This window comes from Oncorhynchus masou, chromosome 15, assembly GCF_036934945.1.
Source record: "Oncorhynchus masou masou isolate Uvic2021 chromosome 15, UVic_Omas_1.1, whole genome shotgun sequence".
NCBI classification, from domain to species: domain Eukaryota; kingdom Metazoa; phylum Chordata; class Actinopteri; order Salmoniformes; family Salmonidae; genus Oncorhynchus; species Oncorhynchus masou.
This window is the reverse complement of record NC_088226.1, coordinates 3,689,044-3,710,449: the sequence shown is the minus strand read 5'-3', so window position 1 is coordinate 3,710,449 and position 21,406 is coordinate 3,689,044. Positions and strand designations below refer to the sequence as shown.

Below are 21,406 nucleotides of genomic sequence, written 5' to 3'. Positions count from 1 at the left end.
TAGGTTGACCCAATAATTCATTGCCAACTGCTGTCTCCTAATCTACAATGTCATATCCCCCATATACACCTGTAGCACAGCCACCGATGAGGTCCTAAATGCCACACTACATTATCTGAGTCCTTGCCCTTGCTTGTTTATCCTCCTTCCTATCTGTTATTATTCGTTTGTCCCAATGACAGAATTTGTATTTGTCCTGTGAACTACTGCACCTCCTAGCGGAGAAGCTTTTCTAGTACCTGTTAGTGACGCGTGTGTGGTAGATTGACACCTATGTAAACCATTCAGAATGTCGAATAGATAGGAAGACATTTAGGGGGCGTGAACATATTTCCTGTACCTGATATTTTGTTGTTGAGAAACTTCAGCGCGTTCAGGAGTCGGCTACATTGTCAAGGAGCGCGGACACCTGTAAAGTCACTTAAATAGAGGTAAGGTCAACTTTTTTTATTTAGATAGTGGCAAGATCTCAATGACAAATATATTAAATTCTAAACTTCTCAAGTGAAATTGTACCAAATGTCCTACTTCAAATTAAATTGCATATATTGTTTATGCTATCCTTGTCATTGCTTTTAAATTGTTATCATTGTCTTTTGTGATAACAATTACAAATAATTGAATATGGACCTAGGTGGGTGGGTCCATCTTTTAAAATTCTAAATGCACATTTTGACCAACATGGTTGAGTGTGTGCTAATAGAAAAATAAGCATGATGATATGTCAGGGTCCACAGTTCTTCTGGAACTGTTAAAGACCATTTTATTCTCCTTTTGAAACCACCTTGTCACAAAATACAGTAAGTGAAGAGTACTGATTGTCAGGTGAATATTGTTTGTGGTTAATACACCTGTGTACCCTATTGCTCTTGATACCACAATGAAGGAAAGTATCTCTTATGGGACGTACTTGGCTCAGATTAAGGGGAATTTTTCTTTCATAAAAACAGGTAAACTGAAAGTAGAAATGCTGTATTCTGCATCCTGTGTCTAGTAGCCTAAACAACATTGAAGCAATGGTAGACTGCTTTAATGATCTCCCATATGAAGCTCAACACTTAGTAACAGTATAATCATATCCCCTTTTCTGCATCCTAGATTAATTATTTACATGTGGTTGCATATGAGGAGGGCTTTGTCTTGGTAAGAATGTGGAACTGTTAACTTTCTGAAGCTCACCCCATGGAACACAAAAGAGGAAGTGAACCTATGAAAATAGCTTGGGGAATTCTGATATACTTTAGTAGGCTACAGCACTACCTCATGAGATTGTCTGAGTTACTCTAGTTAAGAGGAAAGTGAGAGTTCTGTCTAGATTCAGTTCTGATGACTCCATTGTTGAGATTTTATGCATTTCTGTACAAAAGAGCTTTACAACATTTGTCAGTTATTGATTGTACAATAAATGCATATAATATATAGTTTGTGTTCCAAGTTATTTCTGTCTCTCTCTTTCTCTCCAGATGCAGAGGTATCTGGTGTTCTGTATGGCCCTGCTGGCCCAGGTCTCTGCTGATGACTGCCCAGGCGGAGAGGTGTGTGAGGAGGGCAACACCTGCTGCAAGGGCCCCTCCGATGGCTATGAATGTTGCCCAATGTATCAGGTATGTATGGGGTGGTGCCTGCAGAGCTTAGCCCTTAGCTTTATTTGCAGCCTGAACCCGAGTTCCCTAACCCTTGTACACTGAATTATATCTATTAGAAGTGTACAAACCAAATAGGTAGACTATGGTGTCATTGTCTCTTACCCTGAAATAGATACCTCTTTAATTGCACCCTTGTGCTAGCATTCTCTCGTAGTATCTGTTTGGTCTGTAAGATGTGAGATTCTAACACACTTTGTTAATCAAACTACACTCTTACCATTTATCTCAGGCTGAGTGCTGTGAGGATCATATCCACTGCTGCCCTGAGGGAACACTCTGCGTTGTGAATGAGTCCATGTGTGTGAATGGAACTGTCTCCCATCCATGGGTGGAGAGAGTCTCTGCTAAACAGTCCATATATCCTAAAGTAAGAATGCCAGTGAATCCAGGAAGAAAGTGTAGCTGACTATTGACAATGTTGAAATGCACTGTAACAATGACACCAGTTGACTTTCATGGCAATATGTGTCTCTGTTTTCAGTCATTCACATTGTTGAGGAAAACACGTTGGAGGAATCAAGCAGAATTCATTTATCAGCAATAAAAGTTCATTCAAGCAACTGCAGGGATGATAACTGTCTGGATGAAACTGGAGAGGAACTTAAACATGTTCAGAATCACACAGTCATTTATATTCTTCATCTACACAAAGAACTGCTTACCTCTCTCTTAAAGCTTTATACAAACAAAAACCGGTTCTAACCAGTTCTCACAGCCTACGATAGGGGAGTGATAAGAGCTTTAGAGCCGAAATAGACAGAACTAGAATTCAGCCTGGTTACACCTTCAGTGCCCCAGAGATAAGGAGTCAAAAACAAATCAATACTTTGTGAGGTGTGTGAAGAGGGTACTGACAGTTAACAGTGAAAAGTACATACAGTACTATTCAACTCAAGCATTTACATAGCATTAGACTCTAACAAAACCATTTTGCCCCAACAACGTAATTAACCTAGATGAACGTAAGGTAATCAAAAATACTATGATCAGTCATGCTTTTTGTCATTGAAAAAGTCAAATGTATTTTTTCTACCCCTCTAGTCTTTCAGAATGATCAGTGCATATGCCGGGAATGAGGATGATAACATCTGCCCTGACAAGTCCCACTGCCCCGAAGAGTTCTCCTGTCTGAAGGCCACTACAGGCTATGGTTGCTGTCCTGTTGCTCATGTAATAACCTAACCACTGCTGCAATCTAGCCTTTTGTGCCAGATTCATACTGTTATACCGTTCACATAAACATGCATTGGTGTCAATGGAAAAACTGGAGTTATGTGCACAGATATCAAGTTAGGATGCAGGCCCGAGTGAATAGTAAATTGATCTAATGTACACACAGGCTGTGCCTTGCTCTGATGGGAAACATTGCTGTCCTGAAGGCCACCAGTGCAGCACAGACTGCAGCTCCTGCATCAAACAGACAGGTTAGACTCTTGTGGAGTCACATGTTGACATCTTATGCCTCTGTTGCAACATCATCACCAAACCCTCTGCCTTCTTCTACCCCGGCAGAGCCTGTTGTTGCAGTGATGTGCAGTGACAGAGAGTCTGAGTGCCCAGAGGGAACCACATGCTGTGAGACTCCAGATGGGAGTTGGGGGTGCTGCCCCATGCCCAAGGTACAGGGGGGCTATATGGAGGGGGCTAGGGGGTTACCATCATGGGTTTGCGAGTCAGGAATAATATTGGTCCTTTGAATGTGTGAAATATACACTCTCCAGTGTCTGTAATCACTCCATGGAGAGATGTCTAATCAAGGATTTGCATGGCCTATGTGCTAACCCTTTGTTTATATATGGTCATCTCATGAGGTGATTCTCTGTGTGTCTATGTGCACTGACCAGGCCGTATGCTGTGAGGATAAGATTCACTGTTGTCCTGAGGGCAGCACCTGTGACATCAAGCAATCCAAGTGTATATCCACTACCAACAAGGAAATGCCCATGTGGGCTAAGTTCCCTGCCCGCAAGAGGGCAGAGTGGGAAAACCAGAATGGTAGGTTTCACCCCCCCCCCCCCCCCCAGTCTATTTTTGTACCAATCACTGTCGGGATGTTAATGTGTATATGATTATTTTGCTGTACGTGCTTTCAGAAGTTACACCTATTCCATACACTACCACCTCAGCCAATAGGAGTCCTGCTTCTCTTTGGGAGGGTACTTCTCCACCCTTCATTAGGACAGGAGGTATGTCATTACACTTCTTCTTAGAACAATACAATAGTGTTGTGGAATATTTTGTTAGCTCGTCGAGTTGTGTTGATCGCTATCACCCTGCTGTCTCTCCAGACGTTCCCTGTGATGAGTCAACGGCCTGTTTGGATGGAACCACATGTTGTAAAACACAGGAAGGAGGATGGGCATGCTGTCCTCTGCCACAGGTATACTATGCCTCATACTGTAGGGGCCCATTCACTCTCTTAGCTAATCCATTTCTTCAAGATAGATCAACCTGATTGCATGTCTTTTGCTTCCCCTATTTGTTTGGGGTCTTCTCTCTTCCAGGCAGTTTGCTGCAGTGACTTCGTCCACTGCTGCCCACATGGTAAGAAGTGCAACCAGGCTGCCCAGACGTGTGATGACCCCTCAGGCTCCCCCTCTGAGCCCTGGCTGAAGAAGGTTCCTGCCGTGCCTCGGGAGGGTAAAGTGCCAGGAGATGTTACCTGTGACCCCACCCATGTGTGTCCCGACAACACCACCTGCTGCAAGACAGCGTCAGGAGGCTGGGCCTGCTGCCCCTTGCCTGAGGTAGGGACAGAGAGATGTGGCTACTACTGCTGTGGATAGGCAAATGAATGAATGGCCTCTTAACTTGACTGCTCTGCGATGCGGTGAGAGATTCTGTATGGCTAACAAAGAGGCACTTAGTTTTGTTTTTTACGACATCCCAGTATCACATCCTCATTCTTTACTCCTGTCAGCTTGCTGCTGCTTCTGATCTTAACCTTTCTACTGCCTTGTTAAGGGGTTTTGTAGCTTGAACCACTTGTTGTTTTTATAGCATTGAAAAGTGGAACTGGGAAATTGGGTAATCTAGGGAGTCAAAACTTTTCTCTAACCTTGTATCATCTCTTCTGCTACCAGCAATACTTCTACATAACTCCTATAAAGGCTGGTGACAGTCTTAAATGACAGAAAATGTTTGTTGTGTGTCCTTTCCCTTCCTCCCTCCAGGCTGTTTGCTGTGAGGACCACGAGCACTGCTGTCCCCATGGCACCACCTGTGACCTGGCTGGCCTCACCTGTGATGGTCCCTCGGGGTCGGAGCCCATGGTGGGGAAGGTGCCAGCTCTCACAACCCTGGCACCTGATCATGAAGAGGCAGCCACAGACCAGCAAGGGGTGCAGATGGATGACATGGAGCTGCCTACAGAGGATGACAAAGGTGATGAAGATGAGGAGGGGCCCAGGACACAGTATGGCGCCCACACCACCTGCTGCTTTATTAAATATTTTGTTAGCTCGTCAAGTTGTGTTGATCACTAACACCCTGCTGTCTCTCCAGACGTTCCCTGTGATGAGTCAACGGCCTGTTTGGATGGAACCACATGTTGTAAAACACAGGAAGGAGGATGGGCATGCTGTCCTCTGCCACAGGTATACTATGCCTCATACTGTAGGGGCCCATTCACTCTCTTAGCTAATCCATTTCTTCAAGATAGATCAACCTGATTGCATGTCTTTTGCTTCCCCTATTTGTTTGGGGTCTTCTCTCTTCCAGGCAGTTTGCTGCAGTGACTTCGTCCACTGCTGCCCACATGGTAAGAAGTGCAACCAGGCTGCCCAGACGTGTGATGACCCCTCAGGCTCCCCCTCTGAGCCCTGGCTGAAGAAGGTTCCTGCCGTGCCTCGGGAGGGTAAAGTGCCAGGAGATGTTACCTGTGACCCCACCCATGTGTGTCCCGACAACACCACCTGCTGCAAGACAGCGTCAGGAGGCTGGGCCTGCTGCCCCTTGCCTGAGGTAGGGACAGAGAGATGTGGCTACTACTGCTGTGGATAGGCAAATGAATGAATGGCCTCTTAACTTGACTGCTCTGCGATGCGGTGAGAGATTCTGTATGGCTAACAAAGAGGCACTTAGTTTTGTTTTTTACGACATCCCAGTATCACATCCTCATTCTTTACTCCTGTCAGCTTGCTGCTGCTTCTGATCTTAACCTTTCTACTGACTTGTTAAGGGGTTTTGGAGCTTGAACCACTTGTTGTTTTTATAGCATTGAAAAGTGGAACTGGGAAATTGGGTAATCTAGGGAGGCAAACTTTTCTCTAACCTTGCATCATCTCTTCTGCTACCAGCAATACTTCTACATAACTTCTATGGAGGCTTGTGACAGTCTTAAATGACAGAAAATGTTTGTTGTGTGTCCTTTCCCTTACTTAAGGCTGTTTGCTGTGAGGACCACGAACACTGTTGCCCCCATGGCAGCACCTGTGACCCGGCTACCCTCACCTGTGATGGCCCCTCAGGGCCAGAGCCCATGGTGGTGAAGGTGCCCGCCCTCACAACCCAGGCACCTGATCATGAGGAGGCACCCGCAGACCACCAGGGGGTGCAGATGGACGACATGGAGCTGCCTACAGAGGATGATGACAGTGAGGAAGACGATGAGTTGCACAGGACACAGTGTGACGCCCACACCAGCTGCCCAAAGGACACTACCTGCTGCTTTATGAAGTCCACCCAGAAATGGGGCTGCTGCCCACTGCCACAGGTGAGTGTTACAGTAATGATTAGTGCTGAGCAATTGGTGCTTTTGAGGTCTGTTCGTTTTCGGTTTGATTTTTTTTTTTTAAATAACGTATTTCGGTTTTGACTATTTGGGTTGAATGCTGTAACAGCACAGAATAAAACAATAAAAGTCCCATGGTGGAAGTGACTGCCCATTACTGCTTATCACTCATCACATTGCTTTACTTTCATAAAATATCAGTTTTTGTGTATATTACATTTGTTTCAATTTATAACTTTATTTCATTCCAATTCATCGTTTCATCTCTATAGAGCTGCTGCCTATGCTGTCTGACAAAATCACTATTTTGTAGTTCTTCAACATAAATAAGGCATACTTTTAAAAGACTGATGAATACCAACTATCAATCACTTTGATCATGTATTTTCAGGTAGATACCTCGCGAAGCAACAGCTGCTCCAAAGACAGTACAGTATGAAGACAGGCAGAAACTGCTTCTCCAATAGAAATATCCAATCACGCTTGTAGGCGATGTCATGGCGACCTTGGCTAGCTAAGCTCATGCTCAGAAACGTCATTGGGTGTAACGGGCATCACGTGCCGAAGTGAGCATGTTCATGCCATCAAATCAAAGGCACTTCTTCAATATAGTCATTTTTTATTAAAATTAAAATGTATAAGATTGTCACTTTCACGAGGTTGGAGTAATAACTTGTTCAACTGCTTAAGACATTGGCTCGAATCTAGGTTGTACCTTTAGATTTGGAGGGGGAAAAAGTCATTAGATTTAGAGAAAATAAAATGTAAGGACATTTATTTTACTTGTCCCATTGACTTCTCAAACCCCAGCCTGGTCTGTTTCTCAAGCGCTCTCTATATCCCTTCTGTAGCAGGCATAAAAGAAACACAGACCGGACAAGTGGATGCGCAATGGATTATAGTCATTGTGGTTAATTACAATGTTTTATGTGTTTTATGTGCTAAACTATGTAGAATATTGGCCTGTTGGAAACAACTCCCTACAACATCTCACAGTTCAGGCTGGATCTGATTTATCTCTTAAGAAACTGCAATGTGGGCATTGAGCTCATTTAAAAACAAAACTGAACGAAATGGAATTAAAATAATTGAACCGACATCGGTCAATTAGTTGTTTTATAACCAAAATGTTGGTCAATCACTCAGCACTATTAATGGTGTTCCCAACTAGTGAGGAAGGATTTTAGGGAATGAAAGCCCTCTCCCTCACTACTCGCTGTTCCTTCTTCCCCAGGCAGTGTGCTGTGCTGATGGAGAGCACTGTTGTCCCAAAGACTACATATGTGATATGAGCAAGACTTCCTGCTCTAAGGGTGGGGTGGTGATCCCATGGTACAACAAGCTGGCAGCTGAGCCAGATGACAGTGCCCTCACTGCCCCCCTCTCTGTGAAGTGTGACACCCAGAACAGATGCCCTGAAGGCTCCAGCTGCTGCCAACTTTCCACAGGACAGTGGGGCTGCTGCCCCCTGCGCAAGGTGTGTGTTTGTGTGAGCGAGGGTGTGTGTTGGTATGCACATGCGTATAGAGAACCCTAGAAACAGTTTTGCTCTGCTATCTCACACGGGGAACCTTTTCATGTCTGTACCACATCTGGCCGTGATTGGGAGTCCCATAGGGCAGCGCACAATTGGCCCAGCATTTGTCCAGGTTTGGCCAGGGTAGGCTGTCATTGTAAATAAGAATTTGTTCTTAACTGAAATTAAATAAAAAATAATTTCTCTGTCTTGTCTCCCTGTATAGGCTGTGTGCTGTGCAGATGAGGAGCACTGCTGTCCACAGGGCTACAGCTGTAACATGGGCTCAGGGACTTGCCAAAAGCTAATGTTTCTTCAGTTCCAGACGGTACCCCTAACTCGGGTGTCTGCGCCTGAGCCCCCGACCCCACAGGAGAAGGAAATCCACTGTGGGGGGGCGTTTGTCTGCAATAATGAGGAGACATGCTGCAAGGTCTCCGCCACTACATGGGCCTGCTGTCCCGTTCCAAATGTATGATATATGTACTCCTCCGCCCTCTCACCAGACACCACAAACACTTCTAGAACTGTCATACTAATGTTAGTGGAGTTCAAGACTAAGGCATCTTCTCTCCTTCTATTGAATAGTGAAATTCCTATATGGTTTCTCTCATTTGCTTCCTCAATCTCTTTTTTTTACTCTCCCTTCCACCTTATCCCTGTCCTCCTCCACCTGTCCTCCTAGGCGGTGTGCTGCAGTGACATGAAGCACTGCTGCACTACAGGCTACATCTGTGGTGAGGGAGGGTCCTGCACCCAGTCCACTGGCTTCAAATGGGACCACTGGCAGGTGTTCTTCTCCAACAAGAAGAGAGCCCTGCGTGTGTGACAACATTGGGCTCGACCCATCACTCCAACCATTGGAGTGATAGGCCCACACTCCACCACCAGACGCATTGCACTAATGAAGGGACGCAGGAACTTAATAATATCACTGTTACAGTGTATCAAATTGTGTTTTTTTTACAGTGGAAAAATAGTGTGTGTGTTTCCAATTTTTTCATATATATATATAGGGAAGGGAAATGAAAATAAGTAATATTTTGCACCATTGGTAGGTGCTTGGAATGTTACTATGTTTATTTCAAGAGATACCCATGCTTGCTCATGAACAGAAACGATCAAGGATCTGAAATTACTCCAACAATGAGATACCAATGTTGAACAATCTTTTAGGGTTGTGGCTCAGGGGAGGATTGGAATGTGATAAAAACTAGTTGCAAGCTACTATCAAGATTGACACAGAGGAACAAAAAATGACAAGAACTTAGTACTGTTTTACAATGTTTGATGTTACCTTTTAAACAGGAAGAGTGTTGTTTTTAGTTGATCATGTGAAGTGCATTGTGCCTCATAGTTTCAGGTATACCTTTTGAAATGCCTTTTACAATAGTCTGCCATATGTAGGCCGTCATTGTAAATAAGAATTTGTTCTTAACTGACTTGCTTAGTTAAATAAAATAAATATGCCACCCTGTGGCTGAACTGATACTGTCTACTTGGGACAACTTGAAACATATATGTTTTACCTTTATTTAACTAGGAAAGTCAGTTTAAAAAATCTTATTTTCAATGAAGGCCTAAGAACAGTGGGTTTACTGCCTTGTTCAGGGGCAGAACGAAAGATTGTTACCATGTCAACTCGGGAATTCTATCTTGCAACCTTTCGGTTACTAGTCCAACGCTCTAGCCACTAGGCTACCTGCCGCCCCATATGCCCTCCGTCTTGTTGCTACCACGTTTTAAGTAAGGGATGGATTATCCCACTTCCTTGTGTTTTAGACGTTATGCCATTTTTAATAGTCCGTAATGATTCTGGCTGTTGCTACCAAAGGGAATTCATTTGCTGTAAAATGTGAATTAAAAAAACAAGTCATTGCCAAATCAATTGTACACTATGCATGTGTTGGTTTGTGATCAGTGTAACTATAGTAGGCCTTGCAAGTAAAAAGGTCAAAACTCAAGAGGTGATAAAGGTGAGTACTGAGTGGACTATAGTTGGAGAAAAACCACAATCAACGTCTGATACTAATTACCAATCACCGGGAAGTTTTCTGTGGTTTTATGGCGGACGAGACCCAAAAAGGTGTATTGGCGCCACCAACTGGACGATTGGAAACCAATACAATATAATGAATAAATCCGTACGTAATAATGATACTAATTTAACCACCCTAATAAAAAATAGCATATAGACAAAACAAACTCCAACTTCGTATTTTAGATCCCCTTATCTCCCTTAGGTTCTAGGACCTGAGAGGTTGTTACGGCTTGGGGAAATATTCCTTAACTCCTTTGCTGGGAAATCATTTTACCCAGGAACCACTCCGCCGCAATCACTATGATTTCCATCTTCCTGAACCTTCTCCCCACCTTGGCAGTGCCAATAATTACCATAGCTATAAATGCCACAAAGTCCACCTTCTTAACCTTTAAAATGTCAGGATCCTGCTGGTGAAAGGAAACTCCTGCAGCCTAGGCCTATCCACTACCTTGGACTCTTCTGGAGCACCATTCAAACCTTTTCATAGCTGCTGGTACTCTGCTCAACCACCAGATGAAACACTTTTTTTTGTATTTTTTGTTGTTGTCATTACATACCTTTTTATTTTATAAACAACAAATCAATACATAAAGCACATGAGGTAACACAAGCATACATAGATTACAAACAATGGACAATCGAGCTAGGGGGTACAATATCACATTGCAATTACACAAGGACCTCAAGGGACATGCATATACTTACAATTCTAACAGCTTTTTGTTTTTTGTTAGTAGAGCATTTAACCGTCTTAAAATACAGTTCAATTTATTTTTTTAGGGTACGAAAATGTGGTTTTCTGTTTGTAAATTTACATTTGTGTATATGAAATTTGGCCAAAAGAATAATGAAATTAATTACATAAAAATGTTTCAGTTTATTTCACCGGATTAAACACCAACAAACCGTACTCCTACTATTCTCGTCACTGTGCCCCACTGGGAAGTTATGCTACGGATAGGTTAAAATGGCATATTACTGTTTCTTGCATGCAGTTCATATGCACACCAGATCAGTGCTTTTACGATGATGTGGCACTGTTTATGACGTTTGGAAGCCCGTGTCTTCCTTTGACGTATGAATCTTTCAAGATGGCGATGCACCTGCTTCATCGGTGGTAATTCTTTTAATTTCTAAAACGTTGTACATAAACGATAAAACAAAGCGTCGTTTCCAGTTGACAATAACTTTAATATCCGAGGACAACGTTGTCTTTATTACCTTTCAAACATGTCGACAGAGGAACTGTCAACCTCGGACAGCGAAGCTGCCTTTGCTGGGGCTGGCGAGCGATGGGCGCCCGTCGGCGCTGTAGCCAGTCCGGAGGATGAGAGCGGGAAGGGAAACGCGGTCGAGCCGAGGAGGAAAGGCTCAGCTGCGTCTGGTGAGACGGAGATGGTCGCAAGATTGAGGAAACTGGAGGACGAACAGGGCCTGCTGAATTCCTCGCTCCTCGCGTTGACATCTCATTTTGCACAAGTGCAGTTCCGCTTGAAGCAGATAGTTCACGCTCCAACTGATGAGAAGGAGAGGATGCTGGTAGAACTCGAAGAGTTTGCCTTCAAAGGCTGTCCTCACGTTGTGGGATGCAGGCCACAGGACTCTCAACAGCTTGAAAACGCGGTAAGTAGTCCAACTAGCCTACGGCTGGTCAGACTTGGTAGATCTAAGAACGTAAACAATGGTTCTTCTTCAGTAAGTGGAAAAATGATGTCAACACAAACACTCATTTGGTTGAGGTTGTGTGATTATGCAAGCTATAAGCTATCCATTATGTGTAGAAAAATAGGTTATGTTAGTCCCCCACAAAACAAACCACAGGCAGACACCAATTTAGGCCTACACCAACGTCCTTACACAGTGTTCCACCAGTAATACCTGATGAGGGGATGGGGGTGAGTGTGGTGGTCACATTAGTTGCTGCCCTTACTTACGTAGACTGGTCATCATTCAGTGTCAGTAGGATAGCTGTGATGATGACCAATGGACACATATATAGACTCAGACACACTCTGGGATGCAACACTCGGAAACATGTGCACACACACACATACAGGCAGTAGCAGCCACGGGCGGCTACCTGGCTTTTGATTAAGGCTTTGGTTTGCATCAAAATATCAAGGCGGTGCTCTCTGTTCTGTTCCCTGAGACCTGTTATCTCCAGAGGAAGATAGAAAATGGTAGTGTCTCATCAGCACAATAAGTGACTGACAGGCTCAGTTAACATGCTTCCAGAAGATCATTATCACAGATATCAGACCTGACCTCTGTAATAATTGCTTCTGTATGCACAACTAAACCAAACTCCATTGTTTACTCCATGCAACTCTCCATTTACCTTCAAGATTATGTAATACTGTCTTTGATTAAAGGTTTTCTTTTTCTGATTTCCTCTGTGACTACATGCTTTACTTGTAGGAGGACCTGGTGAGTATGGCTACAGCTCTCTGTTCCTCTCCAGCATCTGTTTAGTCTGTCTTTAGTAAACATGCACAATGAATAAGGGCTGTGTATAGACCCTCCCCATCACTCCCTGTCCCCTTTGTACACCCCAGTTCTCCACTGATAGTGTATTCTGTGTTCTCTCTTCTCCACACAGAGTGAGAGGGAGAAGAGGGAGCGTCTGGTGGTCCAGAGGGAGAAGCAGAAGGAGCTCATCGTCCAGCTGAAGACCCAGTTGGATGACCTGGAGCGCTATGCCTACCAGGAGGGCAGCTACGACTCCCTGCCCCAGTCTGTGGTCATGGAGAGACAGAAGGTAGGGCTCTGTTCATGTACCAGAAGTCTCCCAAAAATCTATTCTATACAATGTTGTTTCCTCCCCATGTGTAATGTCCTGGTAATACTCATGACGGTTCCACTCTTCCACTGCCAGGTAATCATTGACGAGTTGATCAAGAAGCTGGATGTGAACTTCAACGAGGACATAGGGAACCTGACGCCTGAGGAGCTAAGACAGAGAGTGAACGCTGCCATCGCTCAAATAGTCAACCCAGCCAGGGTCAAGGAGCAGCTGGTGGACCAGCTCAAGACCCAGATCAGGGACCTAGAGATGTTCATCAACTTCATCCAGGGTAGGTGGCTGTGGGCCTGGGATGCTATGTTGGCTGTGGTTAGGTGTCTTGGAAGCTCACTAATACACACTTTGTTACCGAAATATTACACCAATATTCTGACTTACTACTGTATTTTCCCTTTACCCAACAGATGAGGTAGGGAACCCTCTTCTGTCTGGCGGTGAACCCAGCCAGCAGCCGAGGACAGCAGGGCCCAACACCAGAGCCCCTGGAGGGAGGAAGAAAAGTCAGTTATCAGCCAGCATTGTTATCATAGGCTCTACAACATCACTCACAATACATCTGTTCTAACGATTCTCTTCTCCTGCCCATAGTGGACCCAGAGCAGGCCCAGAAGATGAGGCAGACGGGCTTGCAGCTGATCCAGCGGGCCCTGGCTGTGCTGCAGATCTTTGCAGTGAGCCAGTTTGGCTGTGCGGCTGGCCATGTTCCCCAGAGCATGTGGTCGCAGGGGGAAGGGGGCCAGGACTACAGCCCTCTGCTTCAGCGTCTGGAGGGGGCTGTAGACCAGGTTCGAGTGCAGGCCTCGTGCAGACAGCCCTCAGTAGATCATGTGGTCAGCTACAACAGCAGCTTGTCCTTGGGGTCCCGTGATGAGCTCACTGCCTCAGTGAGGAAGGAGCTGGCCATGGCTCTGAGAGACCTGTTAGCCCACGGTCTCTACTCCCCCTCCCAGGGTATGAGCCTAGTGCTGGCCCCCATCTCCTGCCTGCTGCCCTACAGACCTGGCCCATCGAACATCCACCCCTGGGAGCTCTTTGTCAAGTATTACCACTCCAAAAACGGCAAGGCCTTCGTGGAGTCGCCAGCCCGCCAGCTCTCGCAGTCCTTCAGCCTACCTGTTGCGGGCAATCTGGTCACTGTCACACCCAAGCAATCTCTGCTCTGGGCCATTCACTCAGTGTTGCTGGAGCACGATCGCTACAAGCGAGGAGCAGACTCAGAGTTCAAGGCTCTGGTATGCATGGCTCTGAATGAGCAGAGGCTAGTGTCATGGCTTAACCTGCTGTGCAAGTCAGGGGCCTTGGTGCACCCGCACTACCAGCACTGGAGCTACATGGCCCAGACAGGCTTCGAGGGAGCCCTGAGCATCCTGGGACGTATCAGCCACCTCAAGTTTAACCTGCCGGTGGACCTGGCTGTGAGGCAGCTCAAGAACATCAAGGATGCCTTCTGAGAAGGGACTGTCAAGAGACACCCAAAAACCATGCTTTCAGCTCACATGGTTACCAGGCCTGATTTTAAGGGTAAAAAAAACAATACAATCAACTGGCCCTTGATGACTGGAAGGCATGGTTTGGGTCTCCCTCAAGTGCTGAAATTATAATTGGCATAAAAGATTTGTGCTAATGTTGCTTTATCCGTTTAACTTTAAATTTAATCTTGGGTCATTGGGTCAAAACATTTTTGTTAGCATCCTGTCTAAAAACATGGCATGAATTCTGTGCAAAGCTGGTCAACAAAAATCAAGTGTGCAATGTTGAGATGCATCTGATTTTTATATAGCAAATCTGTAACTAAAATTTAATTTATCCATGCCCCCCATAACCACACAAAGGGAGCAGCATATCAATATCTTAATGACTTGTTACATTGCATTATATGGAGCTTGTTGCCTCCCCTTAGGAAACACTTCCTTTATGTGACGTTGTTTGACTTGTCCCTATGGAGATGAGGTACAGTAGCTCAGACCTATGCAGATAATATCGTGAGGTTGGCCTTTTATTGTAATTCACTACTGTGAATCAATGTGACCAAATGTATAGTCATTCCCTCCCCATACTCTGTAGTATGGGCAAAAACAGCCCAGTATCCTGCACTGTCACTAAACTGTACATTTTGTGTTCTCTACGGAAGAGAATAATATGGGTTACTACAGTTCACATTCACAGAGCATTGCTCTCTGTCTGTGGTTACTCAAAGCTCCACTGTTGTGTTCACAGAAGAAGTGCACTATTCAATGCACTCAGGTCAAATGAACATGGCAACAGTGTATGCTCTCACCAATGAATGTACAAGAGAGGTCAAAATTCTAAAGATGTCACAAGTGTTCTGAAAATCAAAATGATAACTCATGCAGCATGTAGTGTCTCTCCGTTGAGAAATAAGCAGAACCTGCCTAACGTGTCTTAAAGGTGGATAACGTAGTGACCCTGTATTAACTGCTGCTTTACTGGTCCAAATGGAAGTGATTCAAAAAAGAAATGAACATATATGATTTAACTATTTAGCTTATGTAATTACATATTTAATCGTCTAATATTTAAGATGATTGTGGGATGTGATCGTTTTCTCTGTTTCTATTCGTTTTTTGAATGGTGAATGAAAACCACTTGAAGTGAAATCTTTCTATTACATGTGAATCACATGGGGTGTATCCTGAAAAGCTGAATGTACAAACCATAGATACTGTTCATTTCCACATCAGTGAAAACTGTTATCATCCCTGGTATGGTTTTTCCAACCCTCATATTAAGGTGTTACCTACTTTGTTACTGGTTAAGTGCTGCTCCCAGACTTTCTGTTCTCTTATGGTCTATGGTATTGTATTGAGATCTATTTCTATTTTATTGTATAGTAAATTGCAAATGCCTCAGCCGGACCACTACCAGACTCTGCTTGGATCTGGTCTGTGCTTTACTGGTGTGCATCTCCATGTAGTGTATGGGAGGACAGGTTGTCCTACATCGAAAGGGATACTTTGGTTTGCATACTTCTGATGTGTTAGTGTGAATATCAATACCCCCTTCATTTAGCCTGCATTGTTACTTTTCAAATGCACTGTGCTCATGTCAAAACTACTGTTAACATAGACGTACACATCACAATACTACTACTAAGGAATGTACATTTCTGTCCTACATCGAAAGGGATACTTTGGTTTGCATACTTCTGATGTGTTAGTGTGCATATCAATACCCCCTTCATTTAGCCTGCATTGTTACTTTTCAAATGCACTGTGCTCATGTCAAAACTACTGTTAACATAGACGTACACATCACAATACTACTACTAAGGAATGTACATTTCTGTCCTACATCGAAAGGGATACTTTGGTTTGCATACTTCTGATGTGTTAGTGTGAATATCAATACCCCCTTCATTTAGCCTGCATTGTTACTTTTCAAATGCACTGTGCTCATGTCAAAACTACTGTTAACATAGACGTACACATCACAATACTACTACTAAGGAATGTACATTTCTGTATGAAAAATGAGACTTAGTTACTGTCTCTGATTTGTTTTTGTTATTCTGTGCATACCCTACTGGTCAGATTGTGAAAAAGTTATACAGCTGTTTATTGTTTTTGTTCAATAACTATGAATGTGAGAAAATAAACAATTTCAAAAACCTATTTCAGCCCATTCATTGCTTTCAACACACTTGTTGTCAATGCACATTAATAAGTCATATAAAATACAGGGGTAATAATGATGACTGACACTTTTGTCTTTAGTTTAGTCAAGTTGCAGGCCTTCACTTTGCATAGCAGCATCAGATAACACTGGCAACTGTGCCAACAACTGAATATGACGCCTTGATTCCCACGTCACAAAGAAACTCAATATAGGGCTGACTCTAGGTTCCCTTTTATAAGCTTGACATAAATGACTCCTGAGTGGCGCAGCAGTTTAAGGCACTGCATCTCAGTGCTAGAGGCATCACTGCAGAACCTGGTTCGATCCTGGGCTGTATCACAACCGGCTGTGATCAGGAGTCCCACAATTGTCCCTGGGTCATCTGGGTTAGGATAGGCCATCATTGTAAATAAGGATTTGTTCTTAACTGACTTGCATTTTATTTTTAAGACGTTCCAAAATAAAGGAACTGTTCTAGGACCAGTTCTGAGCATAGAGGTGTTCCGCTCGGCGGAAATGACGCATCGTTGATTTGATGTCAAAGGTCACGAAAATTTTCTCAACTTCCTTTCCTGCTAGCAGTGGCCACAGAATAGCACCAGTGAGTGAAATTCTCAACGCAATAATCTTCAACCATCTTGATAAATCCTGACGTTTACACAGTTCTTAGTTGTTTTTTTACCCTAAAGTATACGTTTAAGATCCGGGTTTGGTGATAATTTCCCTTCATTTTATATTGGAAAAATGTGTATTATATATAGTGTCTGCTATCCATATAGCTAGCGTTTCAACATGGCAGCTTGCTTGATGAGGTTCATGTCAATTCAAATCCAACCCCTTCGGTTATGTAATTTATATAATCGGATAACCACAATGTGCTCGGTTAATGGCGTTCGGTTGCCTATTTGGATGTATACAACATATTGCCTAAATTGTAACGTTAAACTAGCTAGGTAAATAAACAGTGATGGCTGTCTAGCTAGGCTGGACAATAGAACGAGTCAAATTTACCTAAGGCTGAAAAACAGCCGAAGAACGTTGGTTAACACCTACTTCAGTCAAGACATGTCATTTTAACTTTTCATAAAATACTGTTTTTTCGTTGCATGACTTGGCGACTTTACGTCGTTGTTTCTCCTGCAATCTCATTCAGTCATTGGTCATCTGACGTCCAAGCAGACGTAGTTTAGCTAATAGCATACCAATATTCTGTAGAATCTTTTATCTAGAAGCAGTGAATATTGTCCCACATTGACCATTCCATGGCTTCTTGTCTAGTAATAATGCTTTTCTTTTGTAACTCACTTCTCTTGTCACCCAGAGATGGGCAAATTCATGAAACCTGGGAAGGTGGTGATGGTCCTTGCTGGGCGCTACGCTGGTCGTAAAGCTGTTATCGTCAAGGTAATTTTGATCCTGGGTTATTGTTAAATGTGCATGTTTCACTCCGTTTGATTAGTTAGTTTGCTTGGACAATCCTCTTGCAATGTGGTCCATAAACAACTGAACAGCTAACTATATTGATTCTCTTCCTACAGAACATTGATGATGGTACCTCAGACCGCCCTTATAGCCATGCACTGGTCTCGGGCATTGACCGCTACCCCCGCAAAGTGACCACAACCATGGGCAAGAAGAAGGTTGCCAAGAGGTCCAAGATCAAGGCTTTTGTAAAGGTGTACAACTACAATCACCTCATGCCCACCAGGTCAGTGCCAGGTGGACATGGAAATACAGGATGGGAGTAATGGTGGTTTAGGTGGCTGACATGTGAGACTAAACTGTAGGCGACTAGCAGTATTGCATCCATGTAATATATGTCCACTGTTTCATGGAATTCTGGCAGGGATCTATTAAGTGGGATGCAATATCAAGGAATGTATATATAGTGTACTGAGTGGACCCTACTCTGTTGGATGTGGTGAACTATCCTTTCACACTCCTAAGCCAAGTTGTACTGAGCTGGCCTGGTTATGCATCCATATCCACCATAGTTGCTGTGCTGGAAAGAGATATCTGAGCCAGCAAATTACGGTTTGGGTCAGCATGCTAGTGAAGTCTATGGCTGTTCAACCCATTTCATCTCTGCATGCATCAATTCAATTTTGTCTGTACTTAGTGAACTTGATAGGTGGCTTGGTTTGATTTTCATTCTTGATTCTTGGAATGTTCAGAGTAGGTGAAGTTTTCTCCACTTGTGTTTGTGTCGTTATAGGAAATTGCCTTAGCTGTCTTACTAAGTGTCTTGCTGTGTTTTTCCCTGTGCTCAGATACTCTGTGGACATTCCTCTGGACAAAACCGTCGTCAACAAGGACGTCTTCAGAGACCCTGCCCTGAAACGCAAAGCCAGGCGGGAGGCCAAGATTAAGTTTGAGGAGAGGTGAGTCTTGCCCACACCAGGAACCAGTACTTGTGAGAAATGCTCAGGTTCCTTGTCCTGGTAATATCTGACACATGATACAAGTAGCTTAACTACTCTAGGATAATTAAATATCACGCTTTATTTTTCATCTCCATTGAAAACCTTTTCTAAAATGTTTTTTTCTATCCACAGGTACAAGACAGGCAAGAACAAATGGTTCTTCCAGAAGCTTAGATTCTAGGCGTTCATTGGTTTCACTAATAAATGTATAAAAAAAACATTGACTGGTGTTTTCATTTGTGGTTTTATTGACAAGTGTAAGATGTTTTGGAGATTAAGCTTACAAAAGCTGCTTGTTCATGTCATGAATTCACTTATTGGCCCAACCAGACTTGTGTGAACATGGCATTGACAAGTAAAATAAGTGGAAATTTGTTGGAAGCGCAGTGAAGTACAATCTTATCCTAAAACATTTTGCTAATTTCCATTTCAACACTCAAATTGGCACAGTGGTCACCAAGCTACTGAATGTGCATGTTTCCCAGCCACTAGCACACCTGAGAAATCTATTCAAGGTCATTTTATATATCTCAACAAAAAAAGAAACATCCCTTTTTCAGGACCCTGTCTTTAAAAAAATAATTCAGAAAAATCAAATTAACTTCACAGATCTTCCTTGTAAAGGGGTTTAAACACTTACCCCTGTGCTTGTTCAATGAGCCATAAACAATGAATGAACATGCACCTGTGGAAGGATCATTAAGACACTAACAGCTTACAGACAGTAGGCAATTCAGGTCACAGTTATGACAACTTAAGACACTGAAGAGGCCTTTTTACTGACACTGGGAAAAACACCAAAAGAAAGATGCCCAGGGTCCCTGCTCAACTGCGAGAATGTGCCTTAGGCATGCTGCAAGGAGGCATGAGGACTGCAGATGTGACCAGGGCAATAAATTGCAATGTCTACTGTGGAGACTCCTAAGAGTGCTACAAGGAGACAGGATGGACAGCTGATCGTACTCGCAGTGGCAGACCACGTAACAACACCTGCACAGGATCTGAACATCACACATGCAGGACAGGTACAGGATGGCAACAACTGCCTGAGTTCCACCAGGAACGCACAATCCCTCCATCAGTGCGTAAACTGTCCGCTGTAGGCTGAGGCAGGTCCTCACCAGATGTCACTGGCAACATTGCCTATGGGCACCGTCACTGGACCAGACAGGACTGGCAAAAAGTGCTCTTCACTGACGAGTTGCAGTTTTGTCTCAACATTTATCGTCAAAGGAATGAGTGTTGCACCGAGGCCTGTATTCTGGAGCGGGATCGCATCATCGGACTGAGGTTGTTGTCATTGCAGGCAATCAACGCTGTGCGTTACAGGGAAGACATCCTCCCTCGTGTGGTACCCTTCCTGCAGGCTCATCCTGACATGACCCTCCAGCATGACAATGCCACCAGCCAAACTGCTCGTTTTGTGCGTAATTTCCTGCAAGACAGGAATGTCAGGGTTCTGCCATGGCCAGCGAAGAGCTCGGATCTCAATCCCATTGAGCACGTCTGGGACCTGTTGGAATCAGAGGGTGAGGGCTAGGGCCATTCCCCCCCAGAAATGTCCGGAAACCTGCAGGTGCCTTGGTGGAAGAGTGGGGTAACATCTCACAGCAAGAACTGGCAAATCTGGTGCAGTCCATGAGGAGGAGATGACCTGCAGCTGGTGGCCACACCAGACACTGACTGTTACTTTTGATTTTGACCCCCTTTGTTCAGGGACACATTATTCAGCTGGTGGCCACACCAGACACTGACTGTTACTTTTGATTTTGACCCCCCCCCCTTTGTTCAGGGACACATTATTCCGTTTCTGTTAGTCACATGTCTGTGACAACAACTTGGAAAATTCCAGAAAATTATGTCATGGCTTTAGAAGCCATAATTTGAGTCAATTGGAGGTGTACCTGTGGATGTATTTCAAGGCCTTCCTTCAAACTCAGTGCCTCTTTGCTTGACATCATGGGAAAATCAAAAGAAATCAGTCAAGACCTCAGGAAAATAAATTGTAGACCTCCACAATTCAATTTTGTGAACTGTTTGGCCATAATGACCATCATTATGTTTGGAGGAAAAAGGGGAGGCTTGCAAACCAAAGAACACCATCCCAAACGTGAAGCATGGGGGTGGCAGCATCATGTTGTGGGGGTGCTTTGCTGCAGGACAATGCACTTCACACAATAGATTGCATGGGGATGGAAAATTATCTGGATGTAATGAAGCAACATCTCAAGACATCAGTCAGGAAGTTAAAGCTTGGTCGCAAATGGGTCTTCCAAATGGACAATGACCCCAAGCTTACTTCCAAAGTTGTTGCAAAATGGCTTAAGGACAACAAAGTCTCAAGGTATTGGAGTGGCCATCACAAAGCCCTGACCTCAACCCCATAGACAATTTGTGTGCGAGCAAGGAGGCTTACAAACCTGACTCAGTTACACCAGCTCTGTCAGGAGGAATGGGACAAAATTCAACCAACTTATTGTGGGAAGCTTGTGGAAGGATACCCGAAACGTTTGAACCAAGTTAAACAATTTAAAGGCAATGCTACCAAATACTAATTGAGTATATGTTAACTTCTGACCCACGGGGAATGTGATGAAAGAAATAAA

At 43.9% G+C, this 21,406-nt stretch overlaps 3 protein-coding genes across 4 annotated transcripts; all 3 read left to right on the top strand.

The window, feature by feature from the left end:
• Positions 1–340: 340 nt before the first annotated feature.
• LOC135555362 (progranulin-like) lies at positions 341–9,782 on the top strand. Of its 2 annotated transcripts, XM_064987717.1 has the most exons (18): positions 341–431; positions 1,464–1,604; positions 1,876–2,013; positions 2,688–2,816; positions 2,986–3,070; positions 3,159–3,265; positions 3,491–3,641; positions 3,740–3,832; positions 3,935–4,026; positions 4,151–4,393; positions 4,820–5,030; positions 5,151–5,242; positions 5,367–5,609; positions 6,031–6,360; positions 6,770–6,811; positions 7,613–7,855; positions 8,121–8,366; positions 8,580–9,782. In XM_064987717.1, the coding sequence occupies exons 2-18, from the start codon at positions 1,464–1,466 to the stop codon at positions 8,721–8,723; spliced, it is 2,730 nt and encodes a 909-aa protein (XP_064843789.1). In that variant the 5' UTR covers positions 341–431; the 3' UTR covers positions 8,724–9,782. The 2 variants fall into 2 exon arrangements, with proteins under 2 accessions (XP_064843789.1, XP_064843790.1); XM_064987718.1 differs by lacking the exon at positions 6,770–6,811.
• A 1,238-nt stretch (positions 9,783–11,020) lies between these two features.
• Positions 11,021–14,500, top strand: LOC135555363 (RUN domain-containing protein 1-like). The gene is made up of 5 exons (XM_064987719.1): positions 11,021–11,561; positions 12,538–12,696; positions 12,814–13,012; positions 13,146–13,241; positions 13,330–14,500. The coding sequence occupies exons 1-5, from the start codon at positions 11,169–11,171 to the stop codon at positions 14,190–14,192; spliced, it is 1,710 nt and encodes a 569-aa protein (XP_064843791.1). The 5' UTR covers positions 11,021–11,168; the 3' UTR covers positions 14,193–14,500.
• A 2,398-nt stretch (positions 14,501–16,898) lies between these two features.
• Positions 16,899–19,036, top strand: LOC135555361 (large ribosomal subunit protein eL27). The gene is made up of 5 exons (XM_064987716.1): positions 16,899–16,978; positions 17,699–17,781; positions 17,916–18,085; positions 18,648–18,758; positions 18,933–19,036. Exons 2-5 carry the CDS (start codon positions 17,701–17,703, stop codon positions 18,979–18,981), a joined length of 411 nt encoding a protein of 136 aa, XP_064843788.1. The 5' UTR covers positions 16,899–16,978; positions 17,699–17,700; the 3' UTR covers positions 18,982–19,036.
• The last annotated feature ends 2,370 nt before the right edge of the window (positions 19,037–21,406 follow it).

Coding starts and splice junctions, on each gene's coding strand:
- LOC135555362 (XM_064987717.1), top strand. CDS start 1,464: ATGCAGAGGTATCTGGTGTTCTGTATGGCCCTGCTGGCCCAGGTCTCT. Junction 3,833..3,934: donor ACCCTTCATTAGGACAGGAG/GTATGTCATTAC, acceptor CTGTCTCTCCAG/ACGTTCCCTGTGATGAGTCA. Junction 8,367..8,579: donor CCTGCTGTCCCGTTCCAAAT/GTATGATATATG, acceptor CTGTCCTCCTAG/GCGGTGTGCTGCAGTGACAT.
- LOC135555363 (XM_064987719.1), top strand. CDS start 11,169: ATGTCGACAGAGGAACTGTCAACCTCGGACAGCGAAGCTGCCTTTGCT. Junction 11,562..12,537: donor CTCAACAGCTTGAAAACGCG/GTAAGTAGTCCA, acceptor TTCTCCACACAG/AGTGAGAGGGAGAAGAGGGA. Junction 13,013..13,145: donor GTTCATCAACTTCATCCAGG/GTAGGTGGCTGT, acceptor TTTACCCAACAG/ATGAGGTAGGGAACCCTCTT.
- LOC135555361 (XM_064987716.1), top strand. CDS start 17,701: ATGGGCAAATTCATGAAACCTGGGAAGGTGGTGATGGTCCTTGCTGGG. Junction 17,782..17,915: donor GTAAAGCTGTTATCGTCAAG/GTAATTTTGATC, acceptor CTCTTCCTACAG/AACATTGATGATGGTACCTC. Junction 18,086..18,647: donor AATCACCTCATGCCCACCAG/GTCAGTGCCAGG, acceptor CCCTGTGCTCAG/ATACTCTGTGGACATTCCTC.